The following is a 27,624-nucleotide window of genomic DNA, read 5'->3' on the forward strand; positions in this document are numbered from 1 at the left end:
TCCGAGCTGCATTTGAACGCAGCACACTTCACGCCCCTCTTCATCATCACTGGCACTCCCACAATGCAGCGGGGTAGCTAATGTATTAACATGGCGTCAATGGTTGCTGTTTTGACCAGGGCCGTGGGATTTTAAAAACATTATTTAGAACAGCACCATGGAGGCAGCTAAATAATAATCCGAAATCGACTTTAGAGGCTCAAAGTAAGTTATTAGGCGCTGTCGTGTGTCGTCCTGGTCGCAGTCGTGTCTCGCGGTGTTTAATGACTTGCTGCTGTGTGGCAACTGGGTGCCAGTATTATTTATTTCCCGTCAGCTAGCTCAGCCGGACGACCGGGGGCACAGCGGCTAACGTTGGTTAGCTCGCGAAGACGGCTTACGAGTCGGCCAAGCAACGAGTCTTCAGGAAGTCAGCGTGAATCCTTCCTACAGCACGGGGAACGCATTTTGGTTTTAATGGTGAGCATTGCTTTTAGTCGATAATATCTGCGTGCGTGATGACCCCCTCCTTTGGCTTGTGTTTGGAAGTTGAGCTAACGTTCAGTCCCGGTGTTGTGTGCAAGTCTGCTCCCCATCAGTTTCGTTTTCCCTCTACCTGAAACAAAGGTTAGCGCCAGCCCCAAACAGTCATGTCTGCGTCGCCTAAGCATAACCTAACATTATCACAAATGAATTCTCAACACCGAGCATGTGAGGTGGCAGTACAGAGGGGGAAACGGACTTAGATACAACACCGGCAGCATCACTTCTCGGTCTGCTCTGTCTTTGTACATATGAGCAGTGATGCAAGAAGTCCTGTTCTTTTACTTAACTTATGCAAAAGTAGTACTGCCCAGTGTAAAAATACTCCGTTTCAGGTAAAAGTACCGCATTCAAGATTTTACTTTAAAATTTTACCAAAAATTAAGTTCTTTTCATGCAGAATGATATATCAGTTTATAATTAGTGATTTTTTGATGCGTACATCCCTTTAATGTTGCAGCTGGTAAAGATGGAGCTAATTTTCACTACTTTATAAACTGCTGGATGGGTTATCCTTTTGAAATCCGGGCAAATTGACTTGATTTCTTTAAAAAAAAACATGGAATGAAAGCAATGAGCATCTTAATAAGAAAACTTCCAAAAAATTGCAAGATATAAGTAGATTTAGAAAATTATTTTCAAAAAGATAGGGAGGAAAAGTTAAGGAAAATCTATTTATATTTATCATAATTCTATATTTTAAAATTATGTTACAGAATTATTATTTGTTAGTATATATATTTGACTAATTTTTCCAGGCGGCTTTCATGTTGGTTTGTTTTTTCATTTTATTATTAATTTTGAAACAATTTTCGGGTAATTTGCGTATACTTTTTAGTAAAGTTTTTTCATCACCCAATGCCTTCTCCCTATGTTTTTGAAAGAACAAAGGCCTATTTTCCCATGTCTCATGGGTAAAAGGGTAAGTTTTTCAAATATCACTGTTTTATAGTGTAGGGAGGGTCATGCATTTACTACAATCATTTAGGGAGGAGGTGGCATTGTGTCCAAGTCTGCTTCCCCATCAGTTTCGTTTCTCCTCTAACTGAAACAAAGTTTAGTGCCAACCCCAAACAATCATGTCTGTATCGCCTAAACATAACTTAACATAATCCCAAATTCATTCTTAACATGTGAAGTGGCAGTACAGAGGGGGAAACAGACTTTGATACAGCATTGGCAGCATATGTACAGATCTTTTACTCAGATCTTTTACTTAACGAATGTAAAAGTAGCAATGTCTGGTGTAAAAATACTCTGTTTCAATTAAAAGCCCTGCATTCAAGATTTTACTTAAACATTTTACTGAAATTAAAGTACTTATTATGCAGAATGATATATAAGTTCATAATTAGTGATTTATTAATGTGTACATCACTTTAATGTTGCAGCTGATAAAACTGGAGCTAATTTTCTTTACTTTGTACACTGCTGGATGGGTTAACCTTTTAAAACTTTGGCAAGTTGACTTGATTTCTTTCAAAAACATGGGGAGAAAGCAATGAGAAACTGAAGAGGAAATGATGCTGAAATTAGCAATAAATTAGTTAAAAGTAAAAAAATATTACATGAAAATTAACAAAAAACATGAACACAAAATTGGAAAGTTAAACAAACAAACAAACAAACAAGGAAATTACCTGAAAACTGTTTAAAAAATAATAATTCTCATCTATTTATCATCTATTAAGATGATAAATACATAATCATGATCATTCTAAATATAGTTCTCAGAATTTTTTTCCCTGGCTTAAAAAAAATCTAAATCTGTTTATTTCTTTCAAGCTTCTCATTGCCTTTTTCCTTATGTTTTTGAGAGAAATCAAACTAATTTGCCCAGTGCTCAAAGGTTTAAATTCTTTTCGAAGGCATCTGAATGCAGCACAAGAAAAGTGATGTCGATACAGGTTTCAAAGAGTTAATCTTTAACACTACATCACAAGTCCTTAATTTGTATTTTTTCTGTTAATAATCTGAATCTGAAAAATAATGAGCAAGTGAAGTTATCAAATCAATGTTTTGGTGTAAAAAGTACTATGTTTTCCTTCATAATGTAGTGAAGTAGAATAAAATGGAAATTCTCATGTAATGTACCTCACAATAGTATGTTATTGGCAAACTTGGGTGAGTATACTTGGTTTGTATTCCACCTCAGTGCATGTGTTTGTGTTCAGGGAGAGCAGATAAAAGCCCCTCTCTTCAGTGTTATACAGCAGCATACACCTTGTTAAATTTATGAAAAACACAACTATTATTAAATATTATGGAAAAAATAAAAAGCAGATAAACCAAAAAAGTGAAATCAATAGTTCAAACTTATAAGATGCTACATTAAATTCATCTTGTGAGAAATGCTTTTGAAAGATTCAAAACCGATAAAGATTATGGTACATTTATGTGGGTTTTTTCTGGACCTATCAAGGAAACTTTTCCCTGCTACTTCTTTCACTGGATTTGCACCAACTATTTTGGAAAGATTTAGAGAACTTTTTTTTAATGGTTTGTTATGTAGTGGAGGTAAAATTTCTCCATGTTCTGTCCAGATAAAAGGTTAGAAAAACAAAACAAATTCTCTTCAAAACCAAGTCATATGACTTTGTTAAAGCACAAAAGTTAAAAAGTGTTTCCTTTGTGACAACACCTCTTGTCTTGTTTTCCATGTTTTATTTTACTATTTTACCATGCCATACAAGTCAAAATAACGTAATTGTAATTCACTCATGATCATATTCTCCAAGCAAAATAGTCAAATACCAAACTTTTATTTCCAATTTTAATAATACCTCAAAAGTTTGCAGCAATGCTGTAAGTCTGCATAAAATAGGTACAAAAGCATTAAGAACTTATGACATTTTAGTTAACCATAATATTTGTATTGTATCCATTTTCTGTGTCTTCACTTGGCTATTGAAGAATAATTTTTTTTCTCTTTGTAGATTGATTTCTGTAGTGAACAAATGTATATAAGCTCTGTTAAGTAACATGCAAAGTAAGTTTACACAACTATTTTGTGGGTAAGTTTCACCTGAAGTGGTGAAACAAGACAACAGCCTTTCACAATGCAGTGTAGTCTTGCTATTCATACTGATGGCTTTGCTTTCTTCCCTTAGACTGTAGGTGGCCTGCCTCCCTGGTCATCCTCAGCGTGGTGTTGACTCCACCAGGGACAAGAGCAGCAGGACAGGAGGTATGGACGAGTCCATAAGTCCAGTAAAATCAGTCAAACAGTCTCAACCCAGAGGACCCAAAGCTTTGTCCAGTGAGAAGTCAAATAAAGAGGCTCCTGCACAGAAAGAGGGCACCAAGTCTGCAACCCGCAGCAAAGAACACCTCACTGCCGCTAAGGATGAACATAATATAGGTGGTCAGGGAAGCCGCGGGCCGGGCAGAACTTCAGCAGAGCTCTCCCAGGACAAGAGGAGAGGACGGATGTCCAGGCTGACCAGACTGACCGGAAGGACAAGTTCTGGGGAGAGAGGGAAAGGAAAAGCGGCAAGCTCAAAACCGCAGCTGGTGGCTCAGGCTTCTGACTCCAGGGTGTCTATTTCTGCAGATAGCAGCCCGTCAGCAAACAGAGAGACCAGCTCTCCTGTAGTGCCTGGTACACCCGAGAAGGGCCTCAAAGAGCAGGCCAAGAGCTCCACTGTGGCTCCAGCAAAGGAAAAGTCCCATGGTGGGTTTGCACAATGTTTTTCTTGAGGTTATTATGTCTCCTTTTTTCAAATGTGTCTCTGGTAAACGTCTTTGTCTTTGTTGTTTGCAGGGGTGAAAGCTGCTGCACTGATGCATCAGTCTATTGACGAGGTGAGGCCCAGGGTGGAGGACGGGCCCCTGACAGAGCAACAGCTGGGCCTCCGACAGGCAGAGGAGCGCCTCTACAGAGACTACATCCACCGACTGTTGAAAGTAAGGAAACAATCCAGTTACACCCGATATACAGTAAATGTATCACTCAGCTCATCTCAGCTGCTGCATTATGGGTACAGCGAGTATACATCTGCAATAGATAGTATGATAGATTTACTAGTAGATTGATAGAGAAGAATTAAGCAAATCTTTCATGATCTCTGATCAAACATCATCTGCTTTTTTGATCATAGACATGTTTTGAAGAAATAAAAATTAAACAACTGCTTGAAGCAGTCTCTTCAGGATTTCGTGATGTTGCAGTCGCAACGATTCACACAAATTCAGCCAATCCCGTGATCTGTCAATGCATGTGACAGGAATAAAAAAGAGAGCAGGTGTGTGACAAAAGTGCTGCCCAAAAGGGCGCTCTGAAGCTGCATTGCGGCAGCAGTTAAGACAGCCCAAAAGGAAATAATGTAATCAAACAGATTTAGTTGCTGATGCTTACTTTCATTGCATACCTTTACAAGATGGTCTCAAGCTAAAGCAAATTTCACAAACCTTTTTTTCTGTTTTCACTGGTCATGTGGATCCAATTTCCAAAGTATTTGCATCTTTCTACTGCATAGACAGCCCAGTGTCATGGAAAGACCCTCCTTCCAGAAGTGTAATACTTCTTTAAGAATAATAAGGATAATAGTTATGGAAACCCCGTCCTTCCATTCTTTTCCGTTCACTTTGTTTCATAGAATCATCACTAGCTTGTGTTTATTTCTTGTACTAGGGATTTGTTTGGGTTTTTTTCTCTACCTAGCATGAGCGTGTGGGTTTAATGATTATGATCATGTCAAAAGGCCAAATTTCCAATTAAAAACATGTAAGAGACCCTACATAAACTGATGACTTTTGCTTCTGTTTCTGTTTCCATAGCAGTCCCCTGAGTATCCAAACTATCAATACTTATGCAAGCTCTGTTCTGTGCACATCGAGAACATCCAAGGAGCACACAAACACATCAAGGAGAAGAGACACAAGAAGAACATCATGGTATGAAAACTCTAAAGTGTGTGTTGTCACTCATAGCAGGACACGTGTTTTATTTGTGCTTATCTGTATGGGCACTAAAGATGTGATTAGAATTATTTTTTTTCACATGTTCTGTATCAGGAAAAACAGGAGGAGAACGAGCTCCGTGCCCTGCCTCCTGCCTCCGCTGCCCAGCTGAGGGCCGTGGACGTGGCGGTCCTAGAAACAGCCAGGCGGCACGGGATCTCAGAGGAGGACTTTGAGGTTCGGACGGCCGTGGTCATCAAGATGGAAGAGATCATAAAGAAGCACCTCCCAGGTTATATGCTGTGATGATGTTCAATTGTTTTTTTCCTGCAAAGAGTTGTGTAAAAATGGAAACGCTTTGAGAAACGCTTTATTTTTATTTTAGGTCCCACTGAAATTCAACCTTGCTGGTTCTCACTGTCCAGTTTTCTGGATGAATCCTTCTGAGTGTGAAATACACTTTATATACTGTATATATTTTCCAATATCCTGTCTTTGGCTTTTCAGCTTGTGCTCTCCGTCTCTATGGTTCGTGTCTTACCCGATTTGCCTTCAAGACGAGTGATATCAACATCGATGTCACCCACCCCTCCTCAGTAAGTGTGCTTCTTCCGCTGTCTTCTGCATTTTCTCCAATAACATAAAGTGGCCGTTATAAATCAGCAGGGATATTTTGTATTGTAGTCGATGGTCTCACTTTCTCTTGTTGCTTTTATCTGTTCAGATGACACAACCTGAGGTCTTGATTCAAGTGCTGGAAATTCTTAAGAACAGCCGTAAGTTTTGCTCAGTGCATTTTAAATTCTCCATAAGTTGAGACATGATGAGATGAATAGTTTACTAAGTTGCATTAACTGACTGTTCTGCTTTGTCAGGAATTATTATTTGTGGTGTTGTTCCATATATCTGATAGTATTTGCAAATAGCACAACAGTTTCAAGAGGCACATTGTTTGGGATTCCTTATCAGGTTGAATATGATTTAAATGTTTTTCCTTAACCTGTTCAGAACCCATTCATTTTCTAAACACAAAAATATAGAAATATGTTGTAATGATGGATTTCTACTCTAAATGCACGTTTTGATTAGGATACTTAATTATGTGTTTTTTTTCTGTCCATTCCAGTGGACCAAAGACTCTTAACGTAGAAATCGCCATAATAATAAATAAGCCAATAAAGAGATTATTTATTTTTCATGACTAAGTAACTCATATCAAAAAATAAAGTGATGTTTTAAAACACATCACTTATATATTTTTTATCTCCTGAAGTATCTCCTGACTGTTCTGCTTTGTCAGGAATTATTAGTATCTATGTCAGAAGTCAGAAGTATCTATTTTGTATCTCCTGAAAATAGTATGTGAAATACCAGAGATCAATATTCTGTGAGCATAATCAATAAGATGCATTAAAGCTTGTTGTTGTATCATTGAAAAAAATTTAATCTGAACAATTTATATCCGTATTTAAACATTATTTCTCACGTTCATTTTCCTGTGACATTCAGATCTACTGTCCATTCCACTGGATGGATATTTTTGAAAAAAAAAATCCTGTGTAAAGGCTTTAAAACTTAAGATTTTTTTTTTACATTTATTAGTAATATAACATCTCATCTTTGCTTTAAACACAAATTTTGGACTTAAACAATATGATTTATTAACTGAAACGCACTTCTTCTTTTCCTCATGGTCAGCCCTGCTTGTTAAAAGGGGGCGTGGCTCTAAAGCAGTCCACTTTAGATGATGTGGAACACTGTGATTGGCTTACAGACATCCCATCAATTTGGATGCATTTGGGTTCCAACAGAGGTTTTGTCCATTGGAATGGACGGGGGGATCTGAAGGGGTTAAGGACCTGAACCTCGTGGTTTGGGTGATAAATGGTACTTTTTGTTGTTTTGCTTTTATGTAAAAGTCCTGTAGTGAATTAGTGTATGTGCAAACCTCTTCAAGATCATTTAATTTTTTTTTCTGTCTCTCTTCTCCAGCTGAATTTTCTGAGGTTGAGTCAGATTTTCATGCCAAAGTTCCTGCTGTTTTCTGTCGGGATGTTTGCAAGTGAGTGTTGCTTTACATGCATTGATGCATTTTTTTGCCTTTTCTTATCTGTATGTGTATATTTTTGACAGTTTACTCTCTTTGATGTTTACCTTATTTGTCATACATGTCTAGAAAGGGAGTTTTAATTTAGTAATGATTTATAGTATGTGGTTCTCATATTTTTAAATATTGGTTGGCATCATTACAATGATGATTGATTAAAAGAAGGAAATTATGACTGCAACTTGGTACCTTTAGAGTCAGCTGCGTTAGATGGTCTAAATTCGGTGCACTTATATAACTGCACATTGTTGCAGTAGATATCAACTCCCACTTGCCTGACCTTTAAGGTCTGCAGTTCCAACACTAATTTACAGTCTGGCACCAACTTTTGTGTTTCCAAAAAAATCTATTCCAAAGAGAGAGTAAAACATCACATGTAAAGCCTCCAGTGCTGCATAAATGTCTTTTTCATATGTTTATGTACATATTCCATATGGTATCTGCCAGTGAGGTGTTGAAGTATTACAACAGTTAGACTTAGATTTCTTTAATGTCAATTTAAAAATACTTGTTCTCACTTTTCATTGCCACTTCTGTTCCTTTGCAGCGGCCTAATGTGTAAAGTCAGTGCAGGTAACGACGTGGCTTGTCTCACCACCAATCACCTGGCAGCTCTGTCTAAACTGGAACCCAGATTGATTCCACTGGTGCTGGCCTTCCGCTACTGGGCAAGGGTAAGGCTGCGAATGACACTGAATGAGGAAAAGTGCCCAGGCTATAAGAAGTATAAGAAGATATTATAATTGAACAAATACATTTCTGTTTTATTGTTTGGATTGAGGCCAAATTGCAGACTAACTTAGAGCAATTCTTGTTTTTCTCGGTAGCTGTGTCACATCGACTGCCAGGCCGAAGGTGGAATCCCATCATACTCCTTCGCCCTCATGGTCATCTTCTTCCTGCAGCAGAGGAAAGAGCCCATCCTCCCTGTCTACCTGGGCCGCTGGGTAGGTGAAGTGTTCCCCCTGTTGCTTGAAAAGTTATGCTCCATATCTGCTCTCCCAAAAACCCAAATTATTTTTAATCCTTTTCCTTTTAAAAAAATTATTATTAGGGGGTATTTTACGCCTTTGGTTAGTTAGCTGACAAAAGAGAGAGATGGGGAGGAGATGAAAGGAGAGAGGGAGAGATGGGGAATAACATGAAACAAAGTAGGGCTGTGGCGATTCATTGACGTAATCGACATCTTTGATTACAGAAATGCGTCGATTTGCAAAACTTCAATTTCACCACTGAGTGAGCTGCGGCTAGGAATGACTTCTCACAGGAGCACAGCTGCTACTCTGCACAGACAATTGAAGTGAAAGCATCCTGGAGCATTTTTGTTAAGGGTTACATACATTTTTATCTTTATACTTTTATCACAGTTTTAATTGCATGTTTGCAGTTCCATTATTTTACATTATAAAACAGTTCTGAAGTCTATATTGACGAGGTGAGGCAATTCTTACCAGACTGTCTTGATTATGAATCAAATGACAGCAGAAAAGTGCATGGGACTAGCATAAAGGGGGCATGTCTGTAGCTTAAAAACCCATATTCATTCATATATCTGGAGGTCAGAGGTCAAGGGATCCTTAATGAACATGTCATTTGTCTATCGCCAGAATTCAGCCTATTTTTGGAGCTTTATTCTTGGTACCACTGGATTCCTCAGGTCTTCCGGTTTCATATGATACCTTTAAAGCTCAGCCAGGGACAGCCTCTTAAAGAAGGGAAAGTTGGCCGGTGATTAACCTGATTTTTTAAAAAAAGTAATGCGTCAATTAAGGACATTAATCACATTGCAACTGATGCGTTAATGCTGACAGCCCTAATTGTATTCTTTATATTTAATACTCATAACATTTTCTTTTTGAGTGAGAAATGATTCTTATGATAAAATTCATGAAAATTGTAATTCTGCTTATTTGTCAGAGCTTTCCCGCCTCCTCCCTGTTATTTTTCGATGCATTATTCAGACTTGATCAGAGTTTGGTCCATCTTTGAGAAAGTTAACTTTTTTATGTAGTGGGTGTCTTCACTGATATAAAGCAGAGGGAAAGGACTGAGATTTCAAGCATGTTTCGGAGAACACAGTTAGTAGTGTAAGTGTCACAGCCTGGTGTAACGTAGACAGCGTCTGCACAGGCTGACCCACATTCTTCGTCTGCGTCTTGTGTCATGTCTCGTGGTATGGCTCAGGGATCGGATGTATAATAAAATCTGGAATCAAGACCCCAAGATGGCACGTATTTAGTCCAATGGGATTTGTTTGACTGATGCATACGCCAGAAAAAGCATCTATCTTCTGGGTTTACTTCCAGGGGGTATGTGGCCTGCTAAATATGTCCAGTAGTGTTTTTCCCGCTGGCCCCGCTGAGAGGTCATATGCCGCGCATAGACTTTACATTGAGATGACGTCTTGGATTGGTAGACAGGCTGAGCGGTGGTGTAGCCAGTTGTGGTGTATGTGATAAAAGTGTGTCTGTGTTATTTTGAGCAGGCACATTTAACTCATGAAAAATACATGGTTGAAAAATCACCCTCCCACCATTCTGCTCTCATTTGCATAAGGAAAAGCAATTTGATACTACAAATCATTAATTTCTTCATGATGTAAAATTCATATTCATATTTACATTTAAAATTCTAAAATGACCCATTTAACTAAGATTGCATTTATCATTTCTGGCATCACTGTTACTTTCAGATGAAGTACAAGTTATTTTTTTTTACCATTTATCAGCAGGGAGAACTCCTCTGTAATGTAAAAGTAAGATGGGAACTACTTCTTCTAGCTTCTCTCCTTCAGGTGTGCAAGGTTTTTTATTCAGACCCTTAGTCTATTTATGCCATGAGGTGCTCACACAGAGGTGGCTTTCTGAAGTTGCATATTGAAGAATAACCAAACCACTGTTTGCAAGTTTCAGGCCTTCACTAGAACACATTCCTCACCTGGTATCACTGCTGGGTGCAGCATGTGCTCTCACACCTGTACCTCCACACCCAACAGTGACATCCACAGCTCCAAAATAAGAAAGATACACATTACAGTATACCCCATGAGAGATATTTGAATCACAAGCTTTTTTTAATATTGCAATAAAGTGTAAACCAAAGCAAACGTCACAGCTTAAAGTTTATTTTTGTCTAAAACAATACAAACACAGTCCTTCAGCAATGTTTAAAGTTAACTGGCATCACTGTTTTTGCCTGAAGCAGCGATGATCTCATTAGATGCCTAAAAGCAAGCTGCAGAGCCGTAATGCTTATCCTCTTGCAGCTCTCAACACATTCCTACCAATCAATCAATCAATCAGTCAGTCACTTGAACATATCACCGATTACAGCAGTGTTTTTTAAAGCAACCAAAACACAATGATAACAGACAATCAAACCCTGAACCTCCAAGGAACCCAAATGTTCCTGTTCAGTGAGATCAAACCGCAACAATAGGCTTTCCTCCATTTTTGTAGTTTACTCTTTACTTCAAGATGTACTTTTCTGCTTGTATAGAAGAGGAAAAGATGCAGCGACCTAGAGCATAGAGCTTCGAGATTTTCTCCAAAATTGCATGATTGGCTGGGTGGATAGAACTCAGGGGCGTCCTGGCAGCCTTGTGGTTAAGATGCATAAAGTGCAGTAGCAAAGTCATCGGTCGGGGACCTTTGTTACAGAGTGACTTTTTCTTCTTTCTCTCCATGCTTTCTGTCTGTTTCTAAAATGTGTTTGTGAAAAAAAAAAAAAAAACCAAATAAACTCTTTCATTTTAGTTAATTTAATTTAATTTAATTTAATTTTAACCGCCTAGTTCTTTCCCATTTGTTTTTTTTTTGTTGTTGTTGTTTTGTCAGAATTTGTAGTTTCATTTCTGCAGTTGTTGATGTTGTCTTTGGGCTGTAAATCTGCACATTTGTAAATGTAATAAGTGTGGAAAATCATGTGGAATTCAGATTCTTCACATTGAAAGCTTTGAAAGCAGCCATTTTATACCTTCATTGGGTTGATAATTAGATACTGTTGCAAATATTCCTCATTTATTTATAATGGCCTTCTTCCTGAAAAAGGAAATTTTCATTTTTCTCAACAACATACATACTTCTTCTGCCAGTGTTTCTATTGGCTATGAAATAATTGTCAAGTTCAGAAGTATTTCACTGCTGGGAAGATGGTTTTACCATAAAACTAGTCTTATTATTATTATTATTATTATTATTATTATTATTATTAATAATAATAATAATAATAATAATAATAATAATAATAATATTATTGTAATAATAAAATTAACATTAAATAATAACATCAACAATATTACTATGACTACTAATGATAATCCTTATTTATATAGTACCTTTCAAGCTACAGTGTTCTTTCAAGATTATAATCTCAAATTACAGTTAAATGATGAGCTAAAATATGTTTCTGAAAACATTTAAGGTAAGAAAATGCAACAGACAACTTGTGTCTTGAGTCTTGGTTTATATTTTATCAGTACTGCTTAGTAGGGCTGGGTGATGTGGCACAAAAATAATATCATAATATTTCAGGGTATTTTACGACGGAAATGCAGAAACAAAGTAAATTTTATAGTTGTTAATGTCAGCATAAATGTAGTTAGCTTTCACGTGTTCAGTAGAAAGTTCTTCAGATTCTTCAGATTTAGATTATGTATAAAATATAGACACTACAATAAAATCAAATCGATCAAAAATTACACATATAAACAGTTGCTAAATACAAAAAAACATTGTCTTTAATCTATAAATGATTCTGCACCACTGAGGTCGCTCCAGGCTGCTAGCTATTTTGTTTTTAGCCACATGTGTTGTTGCCATATGTAACAGTATGACGCCATTATGTTAATAAATCAAAATATTGCCAATATCACGATAGGAACTTTTGTTATCATATTAACCCTTAGGCACTGTTTGGCGAATTTTACATGCTTTTCATTCTCCATATGACATACATTTTGGCAAGATTGTGTTTTTTTTTTTTTTTAATCTTTGAATTTCCAGTGCCATTGAAACCCATTCAAACTGTAATTTTTGATCCCTCAGACATCAAAGCATAAAAACACGCGTTGTATTATTTCTGGGTGTCATACTGTGCTTTTGCCCTGGGATGTTATTTTTAATATTTTCCCCCATGACATAATTTTTACCATATTTGTAATAAGGAGAAAATACATGCTGTTTCCACCAGGTGCACTGTCAGAATTAATGTTGCTGCAAATCATTGACCGTGTATAAGTGTCTGTATTTGACACTGCATAAAAATAATAATTATTAAAATGTTGCTGCTAATCTTTGACATATCCAAGGCTACAATAATCAAAAAATAATAATCTACTTAGTGTGAGTATATTGAAAATAATTACTTTTCTGTTTTTTTTAATCTAAAAACATAATGCATCATGTCAAAAACCTGGCATATGAAGGGTTCAGATTCTGAAAATTAATGAGTATTTGGTAATGATTAGGGGTTAATTCAGTGATAGTGGAAAATTATATAAATGTGTAATATTTTCCAGCTTGATGCTGAAACGCGCATTTAGTGTGCAGAGCAATACGAGTTCAATTCAATTCAATTTTATATTTAAAGCCCATTATCACAAAACACAGTTTGCCTCAGAGGGCTTTACAGCGTACGACATCCCTCTGCCCTTAGACCCTCACATCGAGTGTGTGTAATATTAAACTGGGCCGTAAGGGTTAAAAATTATACCGGTATCATGGTGGATGATATGATATGGCACAACCCCACTGCTTAGTGTTGCCATTTGTTTAGAGTTTGCTCCATGTTTGAGAGAGAAGGGGGGTCTCTGAATATCTGTGTCTATAGTCTTGGGATCCGTGGTGGTAGAGCCTACAAAATGTACAATCTGTCGTTCAAGTCACATCATCCAGCAGATTTGAGCTGAGAGATGAGTAGGGACATCTGGCTGCTAGTATGACACAGGGAAGTTTACCACAGTTCATTTACACATAGTACCTACATTGTTATCACACAGATGGTTGAAAAATCAGCAAAGTAGCCCTTTAAATGCTGATACAGGCAGAAACACAAGCTGTGTGATGACCACAATGGGGTGTGTATGGTTGCGAGTCTCCAAGTCATCACCAATAGCATGACAAACCAACATGAAGGGTTGTCTGCCATGAAGGAGCTGCAGAGTTTAATCAGCTTTTTTTCCAGACATATTTTTGTTGAACTTTTTGCTTTTTCCAAAGCAGGGGAGACAAAGAAAACAAAATAGATAGCAATAACATCAACAGTTTACAAATTACTGGCAACTAAACCCAGCAAGATCAAACAAAAACAAGCAGTCAGAAAAAAATGAATAGATAAATAAAAAAAAAAAAAACTTAAGTCCCAGCAGACAAGTCCTGGCTACCTGGCTTTTTAAAACTTTTCTTAATGCTATTTTTTTTTTTGACTCCATTGCTCTCTTTCAGATTGAAGGCTTTGATGTGAAACGTGTGGATGAGTATCATCTAACTGGAATCACGTTGGACATGTTCGTGCGGTGGGAGCGTAGACCTCAGAGCTCGACGGACAACCGAAACGAGACCAGGGGAGAGGGCAGACCCAAACCAGAGCAGAAGAAACCCGATGATACTCATTACTCAGAGGGCATGGTGAGTTTCTCTACAGCACACATTCACATTCCACAGAGAACCATTTACTTTGATTTAGATTTCAAGTTGAACTTTTATGAAAGGCAGTGTTGAAGTTCTTTGCTTTGTCGCCCTGCTCGTCCCTCAAAGACCCGCCTAACCTTGGACCTGGGTAAAGACGTGTCTCTGGGCCAGTTGTGGTTGGAGCTTTTACGTTTCTACACACTGGAGTTTGCTCTTGAAGAGTACATCATCAGCATCCGCTTAAAGGAGCTCCTCTCTAGGGAGGTGAAGAACTGGCCTCGCCGCAGGCTTGCTATTGAAGGTGAGAGACCACTTTAATAAAGAGTCATCTTACAGGTCTGGAAACATCAGAAATTCACTCCTTTTTATTCTTTTTATTTTTTTTAGATCCTTTTGCCTTGAAGAGGAACGTTGCACGAAGCTTGAACAGCCAAATGGTGTTTGAGTACATTCAGGAGCGCTTCCGCACGGCGTACAAATACTTTGCGTGCCCTCAGAGAAGGGGCACTGGGCGGTGCCAGAGGAGCAAAAAGGCAGCCAAGCAAGGTGAGACGGTTGAGAAGAAGGAGGAAGACGAAGGGATAGACGACAAAAGCGCTCAGAGGGGGCACCAGGGGCTGAAGGAGGACGAAGAGGCTGACAGCGATGATGAAGATGGATCAGATCCGTCCCAAAAGAAGGGTGAGAAGACTTTAGATGCCAGCCTCATGGACATGGTTCTTAATGAGGGGAACAAAACTCCCTTCTCCCCCAATGGCCTGCTGGACAGTGACAAGGAGGGGGAGGAAGAGGAAGAGGACGAGGAGGAGGAGAAGGAGGAGGAGGAGGAGGAGGAAGATAGCGGTGCTTCAGATAAGGACGGACCTGTTACATCAGAGGATCTTCACTATGTGTTTGACAAGATGATTTTCACTGGTGGGAAGGTAAGAACAAGCACACGATGAGAGCACCATTCACCATCTGTATACATGGTTTCACTCTGTATGCACAATAATATCGGCACTTCATCACCATCAGCAGGTATTGGCTTTAAAATGAAATATTGGCCAACATGCTCATTTCTGCCGATATCATTAACCTTTTTTTTTGACAAAGTGAACATGTACAAAGCATCAACCCAAAGTTAAAGTATTTTTATTATTTTCTGCAATGAAAGTTTATTAGGTAAATTTAAGAACATTGTATTTTATATATAAATCTACTGATGGGCCAAACACTATAGGAGTGTGTAAAATATGATATAATTTCACTACCCAAAAGACTTGATGATCACTAAAATTAGGTGGAAAAAAGCTGATATATTGATATCAGTTATCAGCCAAATTAATTTATATATATCAGCATATTGGCAAAAAAATCCATTAAAGTTCATCCCTAGTTATTTTTCTATAAAGACAGTAGCATACAATCAAGAGTTGATTTAATTGAGACCTTTTAATTAGATATAAATTGCATTTTTACTTCAGCAATAGTTAAACATCTTTGTATTCTGCTGTGTTCTATTCTGTATTGACAAAAAAATGCCATGAGCCTTTGTTTTGACCAAATGCAAGCAGGGATTTGCAACCCTTAAGAACTACAGTGTTTTGGAGGCTCACAACTTTTTTCCAGTGGCTAAACAGTCAAATGCCCTGGCCACAGTGCCTGGGTGAGCAGCATGTGTGTTGTTTGTCCTGGAATCTGTTGTGTTTTTCCTTTGGCTCTTATGTTAACAGGGTAGAGCAGCGCCACTGCCACTGCTCAGCCACTGCTCAGCTGTGGAACATCTAGTCTTGCTAATTTTTTCCATGTGATGGAAGTTAAACTTAACAGTGAGAATGGTGTTTTGATGATGGTCATACTGACTTTACACCACCTTTAACTACAGTTTTAATTTTTGGGTTAAAAAATACACTTAAACTCAGATTTTTAAATGTATTTGATGTGCAGAAAGCCACATGGTAACTCTTCAGCATGTCAGTGAGGGCTTTGTTTTCTTTCTTGGTGTAAAAGGATGTGATATTTTTCAAGCATCCCCCCTATTTGCGTCATGAAACACTTAAGACATTTTATTTTCAAGCTTTGCAACACAGATGTTATGTCAAAGTGATGCTCTTTAACTAGTTCAGGATGGTAAAACATTTTGGAATTAATGCCATTATCTTGCACTTACTCTTCATCAACAAAGGCTTTCTTGTGTCATAACATTTATGGTCTTTTAACTTTCTTGTTTTCCAGCCTCCAACTGTTGTGTGCAGTATTTGCAAGCGAGATGGTCACCTGAAAGACGAGTGTCCTGAGGACTTTAAGAAGATCGAGCTGAAGCCTCTGCCTCCTATGAACGACCGCTTTAGAGAAATCCTAGATGGTCTCTGCAAATTGTGCTACTGTAAGTAGTCTGTGGTTCACTGCTGAATTGTCTTTCATTAAGTCTTTTCTGTAGAGTAATTGCATTTAGGTTATACAATTTTTAAACAATTGCTATTAAAAACAAAATGCAGAAAGACTTGATTTTAATATTAAAATATTAAAATAAAAACCATTAAATAAGTAGACTGGATTACATTAACTCCCAACTGTAATATGATACGAAATAAGACTTTGTAGTTTTACTCTTAACCACCAATAGTAGACCAGCTTTTTATCATTGCAGTAGTGTTTCATAAAAAAAATGTATATGATTCTATGGCTGCAACTAATTATTGTTTATTTTACTGACATTACAAATCAGCCAATTCTCACATATCTGCTCCCAAAACCATTAAATGTTGACATTTTTGCTTGAAAAATAACGAACAATTATTCTATCAAATCAGAAGTGTCTGCAGCTTCTTTTTTTTCAGTTGACTGTGTTGATCAGTTATTGTAGCTCCCCGTGATTGAGTGAATTTCTGCTATTCTGTAGATGAACTGTCACCGACACATGCTGAGCAGCAGAAGAGGGAGCAGATCCTCGGTAGTCTGGAGAGGTTCATAAGGAAGGAGTACAACGGTGAGTACAAACTACTGCCAGTAACACATTCTTAAGTTCTTCTTTGACCAGAATCTTTGTGTATGTTTCTCCAAGGAAGAGAATATCAAGCTTTTTTAAAAATGTCTGCTATTAATTTGTTTGTTGTTGAGTTTTTTTCCTCACATATTTTATAAGCAAGCCTTACTGTTTTGCCCCTTTTTGCTGTGTTAATTTGTTTTTGTTGCTGTTTACTGTCAGTGCAAACTAGATGCTTCCTCCTTATATTTAAAATTAAAATGCTCTCCAGGTCGTCATTAGACTAAACCCTCTTTCACTCATAGATCTTAGCAAATTACTAAAATAATCTGTCAGGTACCGATAGTGATCTTCGGTATTCACACATGCACTGCATTCAGAAACACGTCCGTCTTTTCACACATGCCATGGCGATTCCGGAAAAGATTACGTAAGGCCCAGTCCAGTCTCCTGGTAAGATCATGCTGAGCTCAACATTCTGTCTGGCTCAGTGGTGTCAGTCTGGATTCTCTGCCACCCCAGACACGTTTAGTGAGCCCTAACCCTAACCCTTGACAGACAAACATCTTCAGCCAATCCTGACGTCAGCACAAGCCTCTACTACACAAATTTGTGGTCAGATGGACATTAAGAATTGATCAAAAAATATATTTACCATTTTTATTTATTCCTTCATTTTGGAATTTCACTAGGGTACACGGTATATGACAGTATCAGTTATTATGTGTTTACTCAGTCTTCTCTGTTTCTGTTTCAAAATATAAGCCCTCTGACAATGTTAATGTCCACAGAATCCTTTCAGTTGTTTACACGAGGCATTTTACTCTGCCGCCTCAAATTTCTGGGGGTGGCAGACAGTCCAGACTGAATGTGGAGCTTGTGTCATCAGGATGGTCTTACCAGGCTCACAGTCCAGCAGATGGCACAACCACACTTATAGATACCAATCATAAAACTCCACAGAGGAAGATTGGGCAAAGCCGGACAGGATTTCTCTTATTACAGGAACATGACGGCGAGGGGCTGATTTTGTCTGATGCCAATGTTATTGTGATGTATTTAATATTAAAAAAAAAGTTTGTTTGACAAGGTCATGGATTCATGTATATGATCAGCAGGCTCTTGTCATCGCTTTGCTCGCTCCATCTGAAAGCATATTTTGTAGCTGCAGTGTTACTACTGTCATTACCCACACAGCCGTACCAGCATTTCACCGCTCCAACACACACATGACCCCTGCAGGAAATGTTCCTGAACATTTTAGGCATATAGTGCAGGTGAAAAAAAGGGCCTCAATTGTTAAACATTTGTGGGAATTGTGAGTTTCATTCACAGCAGCTTATGACACAACACACACAACAAATAAGACAGTGAGAACTGTATTTTTGTCAGAGTTTGAACAAACATGTCTGTATTTGAGAATATCTGACACTGCTATAAAATGTGTGTTTTACATTTGGATAGAAAGCACATCTCTTCCTATTTGTGAATCCACAGATAAAGCTCAGCTCTGCTTGTTTGGCTCCTCCAAAAATGGCTTCGGCTTCCGTGACAGTGACCTTGACATCTGCATGACTCTGGAGGGCCATGAGACTGCAGAGGTAGGCGACACACACACAGAAAGAGACTTTTCATGCAATTCATGTTTCCTCAGTGGGATTAGAGACGTGATCCTGATATTGTCTCACTGTTACATTTAAATTTTGATCTGTCTGAGCAGAGGCTGAACTGCAAGGAGATCATTGAAGGCCTTGCAAAGGTGCTAAAGAAGCATACAGGTGAACATTTTCCTGATTATCTTTTTATATTCGTATTTGTCAATACTGAATCTGACTGACCTCCCATTTTCCTGACGTGACAGGTTTGAGGAACATCCTGCCTATCACAACAGCTAAAGTGCCTATTGTGAAGTTTGAACACAGACAGAGTGGTCTGGAAGGAGATATTAGCCTTTATAACACCCTGGTGAGTGGAGCAGAGCCTTCCTTCACTGTTATAGAAAGTGCTTACACATAATTTTAATTATTGCAAATGCTGTATGGATTAATTTGGACTGCTCCTCCCTGTAGGCTCAACACAACACCAGGATGCTGGCGACATATGCAGCCCTGGATCCACGCGTGCAGTTCCTGGGATACACCATGAAGGTCTTTGCAAAGGTTTGTAAATGTTAAGCTGATGCATTAACCCTTAACCACAAAGTTTTCATTTTTCTAATTTTTTATCCCTTCCAAAATAATCGGGATTTACAATTTTTTCCCGATAATAATGAAAACATACTTAAAACATATTGTTTTATTGCATCACAGATGGGACACATGCCTGTTTTTTTTCTTTTTTTCTTTTTTTTTTACAAGTAAGATCTTTTGCATTTTTTAAATAGCTGCATATGTACTGTATTTTTTGCAGTTTTATTGTTGGTTGCACAGCAGTCTCTTAACGTGCTGTTTAACATGATGTTCATGATTACTCTAATAGTGGAATAATTGAAATTCACCATGATCTTTCACTACTCTTTGGAGCAGAGAGCAGCAGGTATTGAAGATATTGAATGGGCTGAAGTTTTACTGTGTTGTCTCTTTATGAGTGACTAACGTCTGTCTATGCTCACAGCGCTGTGACATTGGGGATGCGTCCAGAGGAAGCCTCTCATCTTATGCATACATCTTGATGGTGCTTTACTTCCTGCAGCAGAGGCAGCCGCCAGTCATTCCTGTCCTGCAGGAGGTACCAGTCACTGATTAATGACTTTAAGCTCAGAAGAAACAAGCTATATCTGAAACATAAGGGGCTTAGCTATGAATGAAATATGATAAATATCTCTGTGTGATGTCTTTTTAGATCTTTAATGGGAAGACTGTTCCTCAGCGGATGGTAGATGGCTGGAATGCTTTCTTTTGTGATGACCTTGAGGACCTGGTGAGTTAAATTCCTTTAAGTTGGGATGGTATTGAATTATTTGACATTATCTAAATGTAGTCTGCTTTTGCTCCTGTCACATCTCCTGTATTTTATCTTCCCGCGCAGCGTCGGCTTCTCTCTGAGCTGCAGCCGAACACAGAGTCAGTCGGAGAGCTGTGGCTGGGACTCCTGCGCTTTTACACTGAAGAATTTGACTTCAAAGAGCACGTCATCAGCATCCGCCAAAGGAAACGCCTCACCACCTTTGAAAAACAGTGGACCAGTAAATGCATTGCTATTGAAGGTGCTCCCACTGATCTGTGTATCCCTCCGTCTGTACCTGCTTCTTACCAGTACAGCAGAACTTCTTGTCTACTCACTCTTCTCTTCTTCTCCTCAGATCCCTTTGATTTAAATCATAATCTTGGTGCTGGAGTTTCTCGCAAAAGTAAGTAATGATTCAGATATTTCTGGTATTGTGTACTCTAAAACAAAAGAACATAAAAAGGGTTGGGATTGTTGATATGATTTCTTGTCAAAGGTGTTTTCTCCCTTTACGAAAGAGATCAGATCTCTGTCAGTCCAACCTTTCTACAAGTTTATCACTGTTTAATGTTTGAATGAAGAAGCAGGTGTTCATGTCATGTTGTCTTTTAAAAGATAAAAATTTGGGGGTGTCCAGTGGCTGAGTGGATAAAGCAGGCGCCCCATAAATGAGGGCAGTGTCCTTGCTGCAGCGGCCTCGTGTTTGACTCCCGCTCGTGGCTCTTGGCTGCATGTAATTCCCCCTGTCACGCTATTGTTCTGTTACGATACTGGTACTCTGGTATTGGGGGTGTGATCTCAGCAGCCTCTAAACCTGTAAAAATGTTCTTTCTTTGCTTCCTCTAGTGACAAACTTCATCATGAAAGCCTTTATCAATGGGAGAAAGTTGTTTGGGACTCCGTTCTACCCCGTCCCCGGCTCTGAAGTGGTATGTCACTCATGATCACGAAAGCTGTCTGCTGTTTGTCCTGAAGAAAAACGGTCTAAAATGTCAGCTTTGACTATTGTGATCTTTTGCAGGACTACTTCTTTGACTCTAAAGTGCTGACTGATGGCGAGCTGGCGCCCAATGACAGGTGCTGCAGGATCTGCGGGAAGATTGGACATTACATGAAGGACTGTCCAAAGAGACGCAGGTTTGCTTCATGGAAATATTTTTCTCATTCCAGTAGAGTTCCAAGACAAATTAAAAGAAACTGATGTGAAGTAATAAATATGTTATGAATTAATTTAACTCTTGTTTTCTCACAGTGTAAAAAATACACTTAACATTTCTATGAATATGTTTTAAAGCTCCACTGTCCACAGTTCTGCTCTTTAATTCATCTAAAAATATAAAGAGAACGACAGAGTTGCAATGTAGCCACAGAAATGGCTAAATATAAATGTGTGGTTGCTATGGCAACTTTGACATTTGATCACATAACACATAATAAATGTGACACAAAAATCACATTTAGAGCAACTGAGCAAAGAGGAGGTTAATAAGTTGTTATAACCAAATGAGTTACATAAAAAATAGTCAGTGTTACTTTATATATCTGTATTTAAAGTATACGGCACCATTGCAGCTTTCCAATTTCATTTTAAGGTCTAAAGGCCCAGACACACCAAACTGACATCAAAAACTAGCTGCATTGGAAGCAGCCTACCACGTCACCTCACATCGCCTGTGTCTCAGCCAGAAAGTTGCACATGCACACGACGCAAAGACTACAGCCAACACGCATTTATGTTTGTTCCCTGCGTGAGGGGAACTAACTCTTCATACCAGCAGATGGCGGTATCCATGACCATCTGTAATCATCATTCAAAATGGGGAAACAGGAGTGTCATGGCGCTAGTTAGCCAGTTAGCACAATAACCCTTTGAAACCTGGAGTGACATCACTTTTCTTGTGCTTTGTTCTGATACCTGCACAAGTATTTTTAACTTTCAAATTGGTTTGCTTTCTTTTGAAAAACATGGGGGGGTATCAATGACCATTTTGTCAAGAAATGTTCCAAAAACTGCAGAAAATTAGTAGATTTGGAAAATGTACAAAAAAAAAAAAAAGCTAGAGAAAAATGTCCAAAAACCATATTTATAATTATCATCATTATGTGGTTAAAATGATTTTAAATGATTTTTTTTTTACATTTTTATTGTCTAATTATCAGGCAATTCTCCTGTATTTTTTTTTTTTTTTTTTGAGATTTTTTCTTTTTTTTTAAGTTTTGGGTCATTTCCCATACATTTCTAATTGCCTTTTCCCCATTTAAAAAAATAGGCTATTTTACTCAGGTTTCGGAAGGTTAACAACACAGTCTAATGTTAAAAGAACAAAACCTATCTGCCGTGCAACTACACAAACAATCAGGAAACATCTCTGCTAAAGAGCGCAGTGGCTAAAGAAAATCCAATCTGACCTTTTATAAAAAGTTTGTTTTGACCTCCCTCCCTCTTGACTTCAGTTCTTTGTTTACGTTCCTCACTTCTGTTTCTCCTCTCGTTCGCTGACTTGAACTGCCAGTCGGAGTGATTTTATTCACTCGCTGTAGCTCTGTAACTAAACATTAACAGACAGCTGACCGTCAGCTTAGTGTGTCAGGGCCTTAAGAGAAAACTTTCTAACAAGTGAGTTTTGTCATATTCATCATGCATTAGTTGTGCAGTGATACCCATATAACTGATGGTGAAAACAACTCTTTAGTTGTCTTCTTTTAAATAATAATGTGTTTTTATGTTTAGGTGTAATAGAGAGTGTGCTGTTTTGAATAAGTTTTGCTTTTTCCCACACTAACATCCTCAAAGATCAGCTAGAATGAACTTGAAGTTATCAAACAAACATCCACACAACAACCCAAAGATAGAGACACAAAAAATGGATCTAGTCAATATCAGCAACACCTCGAGGAAGATACAAGATGGTTACAGGAATAGAAACACACACATTTCATAATCATCTCCCATCTATCAAAAGTGGGAACAAAGAGCAGGTGACAGTGGAAAGTTAATCCAAGAGACAAAAGAACATTTGAGAAGAAAAGACTTCAGAAACGAGTAGAGCAGCAACAGCAAGAGACTGACTTTTTCCTGACGCTGCAACTGAGTAACACACTGGTACGTTAAGTTAGGATAACACGGTGAGGTCTGTTGTTTGTAAAGGTAAAGCTTAATGGTAAGGATCATTTTGACTGAGTTTAGTTTGAATACATTACTGTTTCAAGCTTAAAGAAAAGCCTTTTTCGCAAGAATTTTGTGGTTATTTAGCATTGGACATTAAAGATGGACGGAAGTCTTTTTGATATTTAGGAGAGCCTTTACTATTATTCTTCCTTTGTGTATGTCTGCACATGTATGTGTGTTTGCACTGAATGTGTCAGAGTTAATCATCCCCTCTTGTTGTGCCCTGGACATGTTTTCCTCTGCCAGGATGAAGAAGAAAGAAAACGACAAAGACGAGGACATAAAAGAGGAGGAGCGGGAGCCGAAGGACAGACGTTGTTTCCAGTGTGGGGACATGGGTCACGTAAGGAGGGACTGTCCTGAGTACCGCCACCTCAAACAGAGGACCGCCGGAGCACCAGGTATCCACAAAATCTAAACGTCAAGAGTGACAACAACCTCATAAAACTACTTCAATGATATTCACGTTTTAATCTAGAGTGGTTTTGAAAGCTTAACTGATATGATAAATAAAACAGGATACAGCGAATATTCAGACAGTAAGAGGGCAAAATAAACCTGCTCATGTGGCTTCTTCGTCTTGTTCTGCAGCTCCTCACATGGTACGAAATGTAGTGAGCTCCCAGTCCATCCCCATTCCTCAGACAGCTGCAGACGGTCCTGGAAGGACCAGACAGCCCTCTGAATGTGTGAGTATAACAGTCAGACATTACAATGGGGTCAGTTCCCCCAAAATACAGAAAAATAAATGATATTATTTTTTAACCTTTGAGATTTTAGGCTACATCCAATTCAGGTTCCCACAGTCATGGAAAATCTGGAAAAGTCATGGAATTTCGGGCCTGAGAAAATTATGGAATTTGCAAAAATCATTGAAATTTTTGGAATAGTCATGAAATTTTGTGGTGCGTAATAAAATTGTAACCGTAATCTTCCATGGAGGACCTTCTGAGTTATGTAATATAATGGCAAATTTATTCTCTGTAGCTTGCAGTACTCTAGCTTTAATATGTGCCGATGTGTGACATTTTGTTTACTATAATATACATTTTTTTATTTTCATGTATGCCTGTTAGCTGGAATGATATTTAGATAGAGTTTGAATCCGATATGTTTGAAAAACACCAGGCAAGTGGAGAAAAAATAGTTCAGTGATATCTTAAAATGTGGGCAGATAGAATCATAGCTAATTTGGGTGAACTGGTCCTATAAACCTCTTTTGACGCCATTAAAATCAAAAACTTTAATAATGTTTTTCCCATTTGAAGGATACATTTGTCAAAATATAGATAAAATTCATAAAAAATTCAATTCATTTTCATTTTCTGTATTTCTTTCTTTCTTTTTTCCTTCCTGTCCACAGTCGGACAGTCGGCAGACTCCGCCCTACTCCCCGCAGCCCACTGTGGTCCCTCAGAGTTCCTCCCAGTCCTCCAGTTCCCCTCAGCCCTCCCACATTAAGACCAGTTCCGCTGGTCCCCAGAAGCAGCCTGTCCACCCGCAGGTCCCCCTTTCTCTCTTCAGCTTTCCTACCTCCCATCCAGGCCAGTACCACCCGGGGGCGCTCACCGCACTGGGGCTTCTTCCCTCTCACCAGCACCAGTCCCAGGGGCAGCCTCATCACCCAGTACACATCCCTTCCACCTCCTGGCCCATACACGGACCGGTCCTCACCACGTCCTCTGCCAACGCGCCATCCCCGCCTGGCCTGAAATTCGCCCTGCGCTCGGCGTCGGGGAACGGGAGTCCCACAGGCTCAGGTGGCAATCCCAGCCCCATGAACCTGAACGACCCCAGCATCATCTTTGCCCAGCCGGCGGGGAGACAGCTGGGCATTGGCGGGCCAGGACGGGAAGGACACTGGCACAACCACATGGCACAACCGGGGTCACTCATGGGCAATGGCACTGTGGTGAAGTCAGGTATTCACTGGGTGAACTTTGGTGGCACCGTCTGTGTGGGATTCTGTCTTTTTCCTCTCTCTGTAGCTGTAAATACAGATTAAACTTAAACAGTAAATTATTAGAGATGCACTGATTATGAAATTCTGGGCCAATATAGATTTTGAAATTTGATCAAATGTAATGAAATTGGTACAGGATACAAATTCTCCTCGCCAGACTGTCCAAATACAATAAACAAACCACACGACAAAACAGTACCACAATATAAATAGTTGAAATAACAATAATACCAAGATAGATATCAAAGTTTTGAGTAGCTATTTGGCCAATAGCTGAAACCAGTGGAGGTTTTTTTTGTAGTTGTGGTTTATTTTGTTTTTGATGTTATTTATTTCCCCTTTTGTGCTTGAACAAACTGTTAAACTTTTTTAAGTCATTCAGCACTTCATTACGCTACATTTGAATCAGCAAAAATTATATCACACAGATTTGTGAAACAACCTTTAATATTATCTTCATCATATGAAAAACTTTTTACCTTCTATATCGCTGCTGTCGGGCCAAAACTTCCTATCTCCAAAATCGCTGTTTGCTGCCTCGTACTCCCCCAAATCCTCCAAAGTTTGCTCTGGGTTCTGCAACCCAATAATTCATACACAATTTATGGCAAATTTTCACACAAATGTCATATAATATACTGTGATGACGTCTTATATTCTAAAGGTCAAAGGTCAACTTCACTGTGACATCATAATGCTCTGTAAGTACCCTTTTCTGGCCATGACTCAGCATGAAATCTCAGGAATAAAATTGGAGAAATCTGATCAGATACTGAATGGGCAACACTAATCTTGTGTGTCCACCTTAAAACTGTATTGATTATAGATTTTAACTGTAACTGCAACTGAACTGTTTTGAAGTGGCAGATGCCACAAAGGGGTCATTTTATTTGGAATATATGAAGGGTGTGTTATCAAAAAAAGTGTGGAAATATATCTGTTTAATGATAAAAGGTAACATGACATATTAAAAGGTAACTTAATGGTTGTCGGTCAGCCAGCTGCCTGTCACATCACCATTTATATGTTAAGTCCAGCTCCCGTACATGTTTGAAAAAGAGGTTACTTGACTTAAATTATTGGATTTCATTGATCTTTTTGCGAGTTATTTAGTGTGTTGTGATCTTGTCTTCGCAGAGTCAGGCCACCCAGCCCAGTTTGTAAACGCCAGCCAAGGCTCCCGGTTATGGGAGCACAATAAAACTCCACAGTACACCCTGTCTCCATCCTGGCCCTACAGGATGCCCCAGAACTTCATCCAGCAGGGTAATGGAGGCTTTCAGCCCGGCAAACCCTTTGTGGCCCAAGGTCAGACATTATGAACATTTCTTATATTGCTGCTGACAAAAACAGAAGAGCACAAGTTCATAATTTGATTTCTTTTGCTTCTTTCTTCAGGGTCTGTGGTGCATCCAAACCCAAACTTCCCCCTGGTCCCCCACGTCCGACATCAAGTCAATCTGAACTTCATCCAACAGAAGAAGTGAACTAGCATCTCCTTTTAATTAGATCTATGGTCAGTAACATAACAAGCAGAATTATGTACTCTTTGCATCATTTGATCACAAGACTTTTTAAAACAAAATGAATTTTTTCTCATTTTTGTACAGTTTTTATGTTTTATTTCCTGTCTCATTACATTGATTTGTGATACAAATGTCAAATATTTTAATACCCCCATTTTTGAGGGGGTCCAAAAAAGTGTTTTTATTTTATGTGTAAAGTAAGGAGGAAAAATATAAACCTTTATTTTTATTAGCTGTATTCATACTTTGCTTGCCACAAGATGAAGGCTTTGAATAGGCGTTTGTTTTAAAAACAATCTAACATGTCACCCTAAGTATGTAGTGCCAAAAGCAGGGATAGCAAGAAAAAAGGGAAAAAATCTTAAATATATAAAAAAAAAAGCTACAAAAAAATAAAGAAAAAAGCAAACAACTTTAAGGTGTTGTGTGGGTTCATGTCTTCAGTTTCATGTGTATGTGTGCAGGACTGAATGATTTTATATTCCATGTGGTTTTATACACAAAGAGGAACAAACTTCATAAAAGTTATCTTTGTAAATATCTTCATATTCGTGGTGTCAGCTTAATGCAAAGTCCAGCAGTGTTCATTCGGGTGAGTGGATGCCATTATCCACATTATTTACAATGGCTGAAGAAATGTACAGATTTCAGTTATTTCTGTCAGCCTGCTCACCACAACCTGGCCATCTTTAACCCTTTCAAACCTTGAGCAACATCACTTTTCTTGTGCTGCTTGCAGATGCATTTCTTAAGTATTTAAACCTTTGAGCAATGAGCAAATTGGTTTTATTCCTTTTAAAAAACATTGAGAAAAGGAAACAAGAAACTTCGTAAAAAATGTTGTACAAATTGCAATAAATTTGTAGAGCTAGTATTTCATTAAAAAGCTAGG

General features: G+C 38.5%; 1 protein-coding gene across 3 annotated transcripts; it reads left to right on the forward strand.

The window, feature by feature from the left end:
* The first annotated feature begins 63 nt into the window (after window positions 1-63).
* tut4 (terminal uridylyl transferase 4) lies at window positions 64-27,274 on the forward strand. 3 transcript variants are annotated; one of them, XM_042513351.2, is made up of 30 exons: window positions 64-459; window positions 3,633-4,195; window positions 4,286-4,428; window positions 5,302-5,418; window positions 5,539-5,716; window positions 5,932-6,020; window positions 6,149-6,200; window positions 7,417-7,486; window positions 8,079-8,205; window positions 8,359-8,478; window positions 13,975-14,157; window positions 14,287-14,461; window positions 14,548-15,083; window positions 16,378-16,528; window positions 17,045-17,131; window positions 18,626-18,729; window positions 18,849-18,906; window positions 18,990-19,093; window positions 19,198-19,287; window positions 19,742-19,855; window positions 19,970-20,047; window positions 20,156-20,333; window positions 20,430-20,477; window positions 20,921-21,003; window positions 21,096-21,211; window positions 23,490-23,644; window positions 23,835-23,932; window positions 24,607-25,165; window positions 26,344-26,514; window positions 26,605-27,274. In XM_042513351.2, the coding sequence occupies exons 2-30, from the start codon at window positions 3,712-3,714 to the stop codon at window positions 26,691-26,693; spliced, it is 4,557 nt and encodes a 1,518-aa protein (XP_042369285.2). In that variant the 5' UTR covers window positions 64-459; window positions 3,633-3,711; the 3' UTR covers window positions 26,694-27,274. The 3 variants fall into 3 exon arrangements, with proteins under 3 accessions (XP_042369285.2, XP_087933546.1, XP_087933547.1); XM_088077420.1 differs by having other exon boundaries at window positions 24,607-24,787; XM_088077421.1 differs by lacking the exon at window positions 26,605-27,274 and having other exon boundaries at window positions 24,607-24,747; window positions 26,344-26,508.
* Window positions 27,275-27,624: the final 350 nt, after the last annotated feature.

Source organism: Plectropomus leopardus, chromosome 5, assembly GCF_026936395.1.
Source record: "Plectropomus leopardus strain MGB_pleo_1.0 chromosome 5, ASM2693639v1, whole genome shotgun sequence".
Lineage (NCBI taxonomy): Eukaryota > Metazoa > Chordata > Actinopteri > Perciformes > Serranidae > Plectropomus > Plectropomus leopardus.

What these genes read in the sequence shown, in the direction of transcription:
- tut4 (XM_042513351.2), top strand. Translation starts at nt 3,712, where the DNA reads ATGGACGAGTCCATAAGTCCAGTAAAATCAGTCAAACAGTCTCAACCC. An exon ending in GACACAAGAAGAACATCATG is followed by an intron (nt 5,419 to 5,538) that starts GTATGAAAACTC and finishes GTTCTGTATCAG; the next exon opens with GAAAAACAGGAGGAGAACGA. An exon ending in CAAACCCTTTGTGGCCCAAG is followed by an intron (nt 26,515 to 26,604) that starts GTCAGACATTAT and finishes TTCTTTCTTCAG; the next exon opens with GGTCTGTGGTGCATCCAAAC.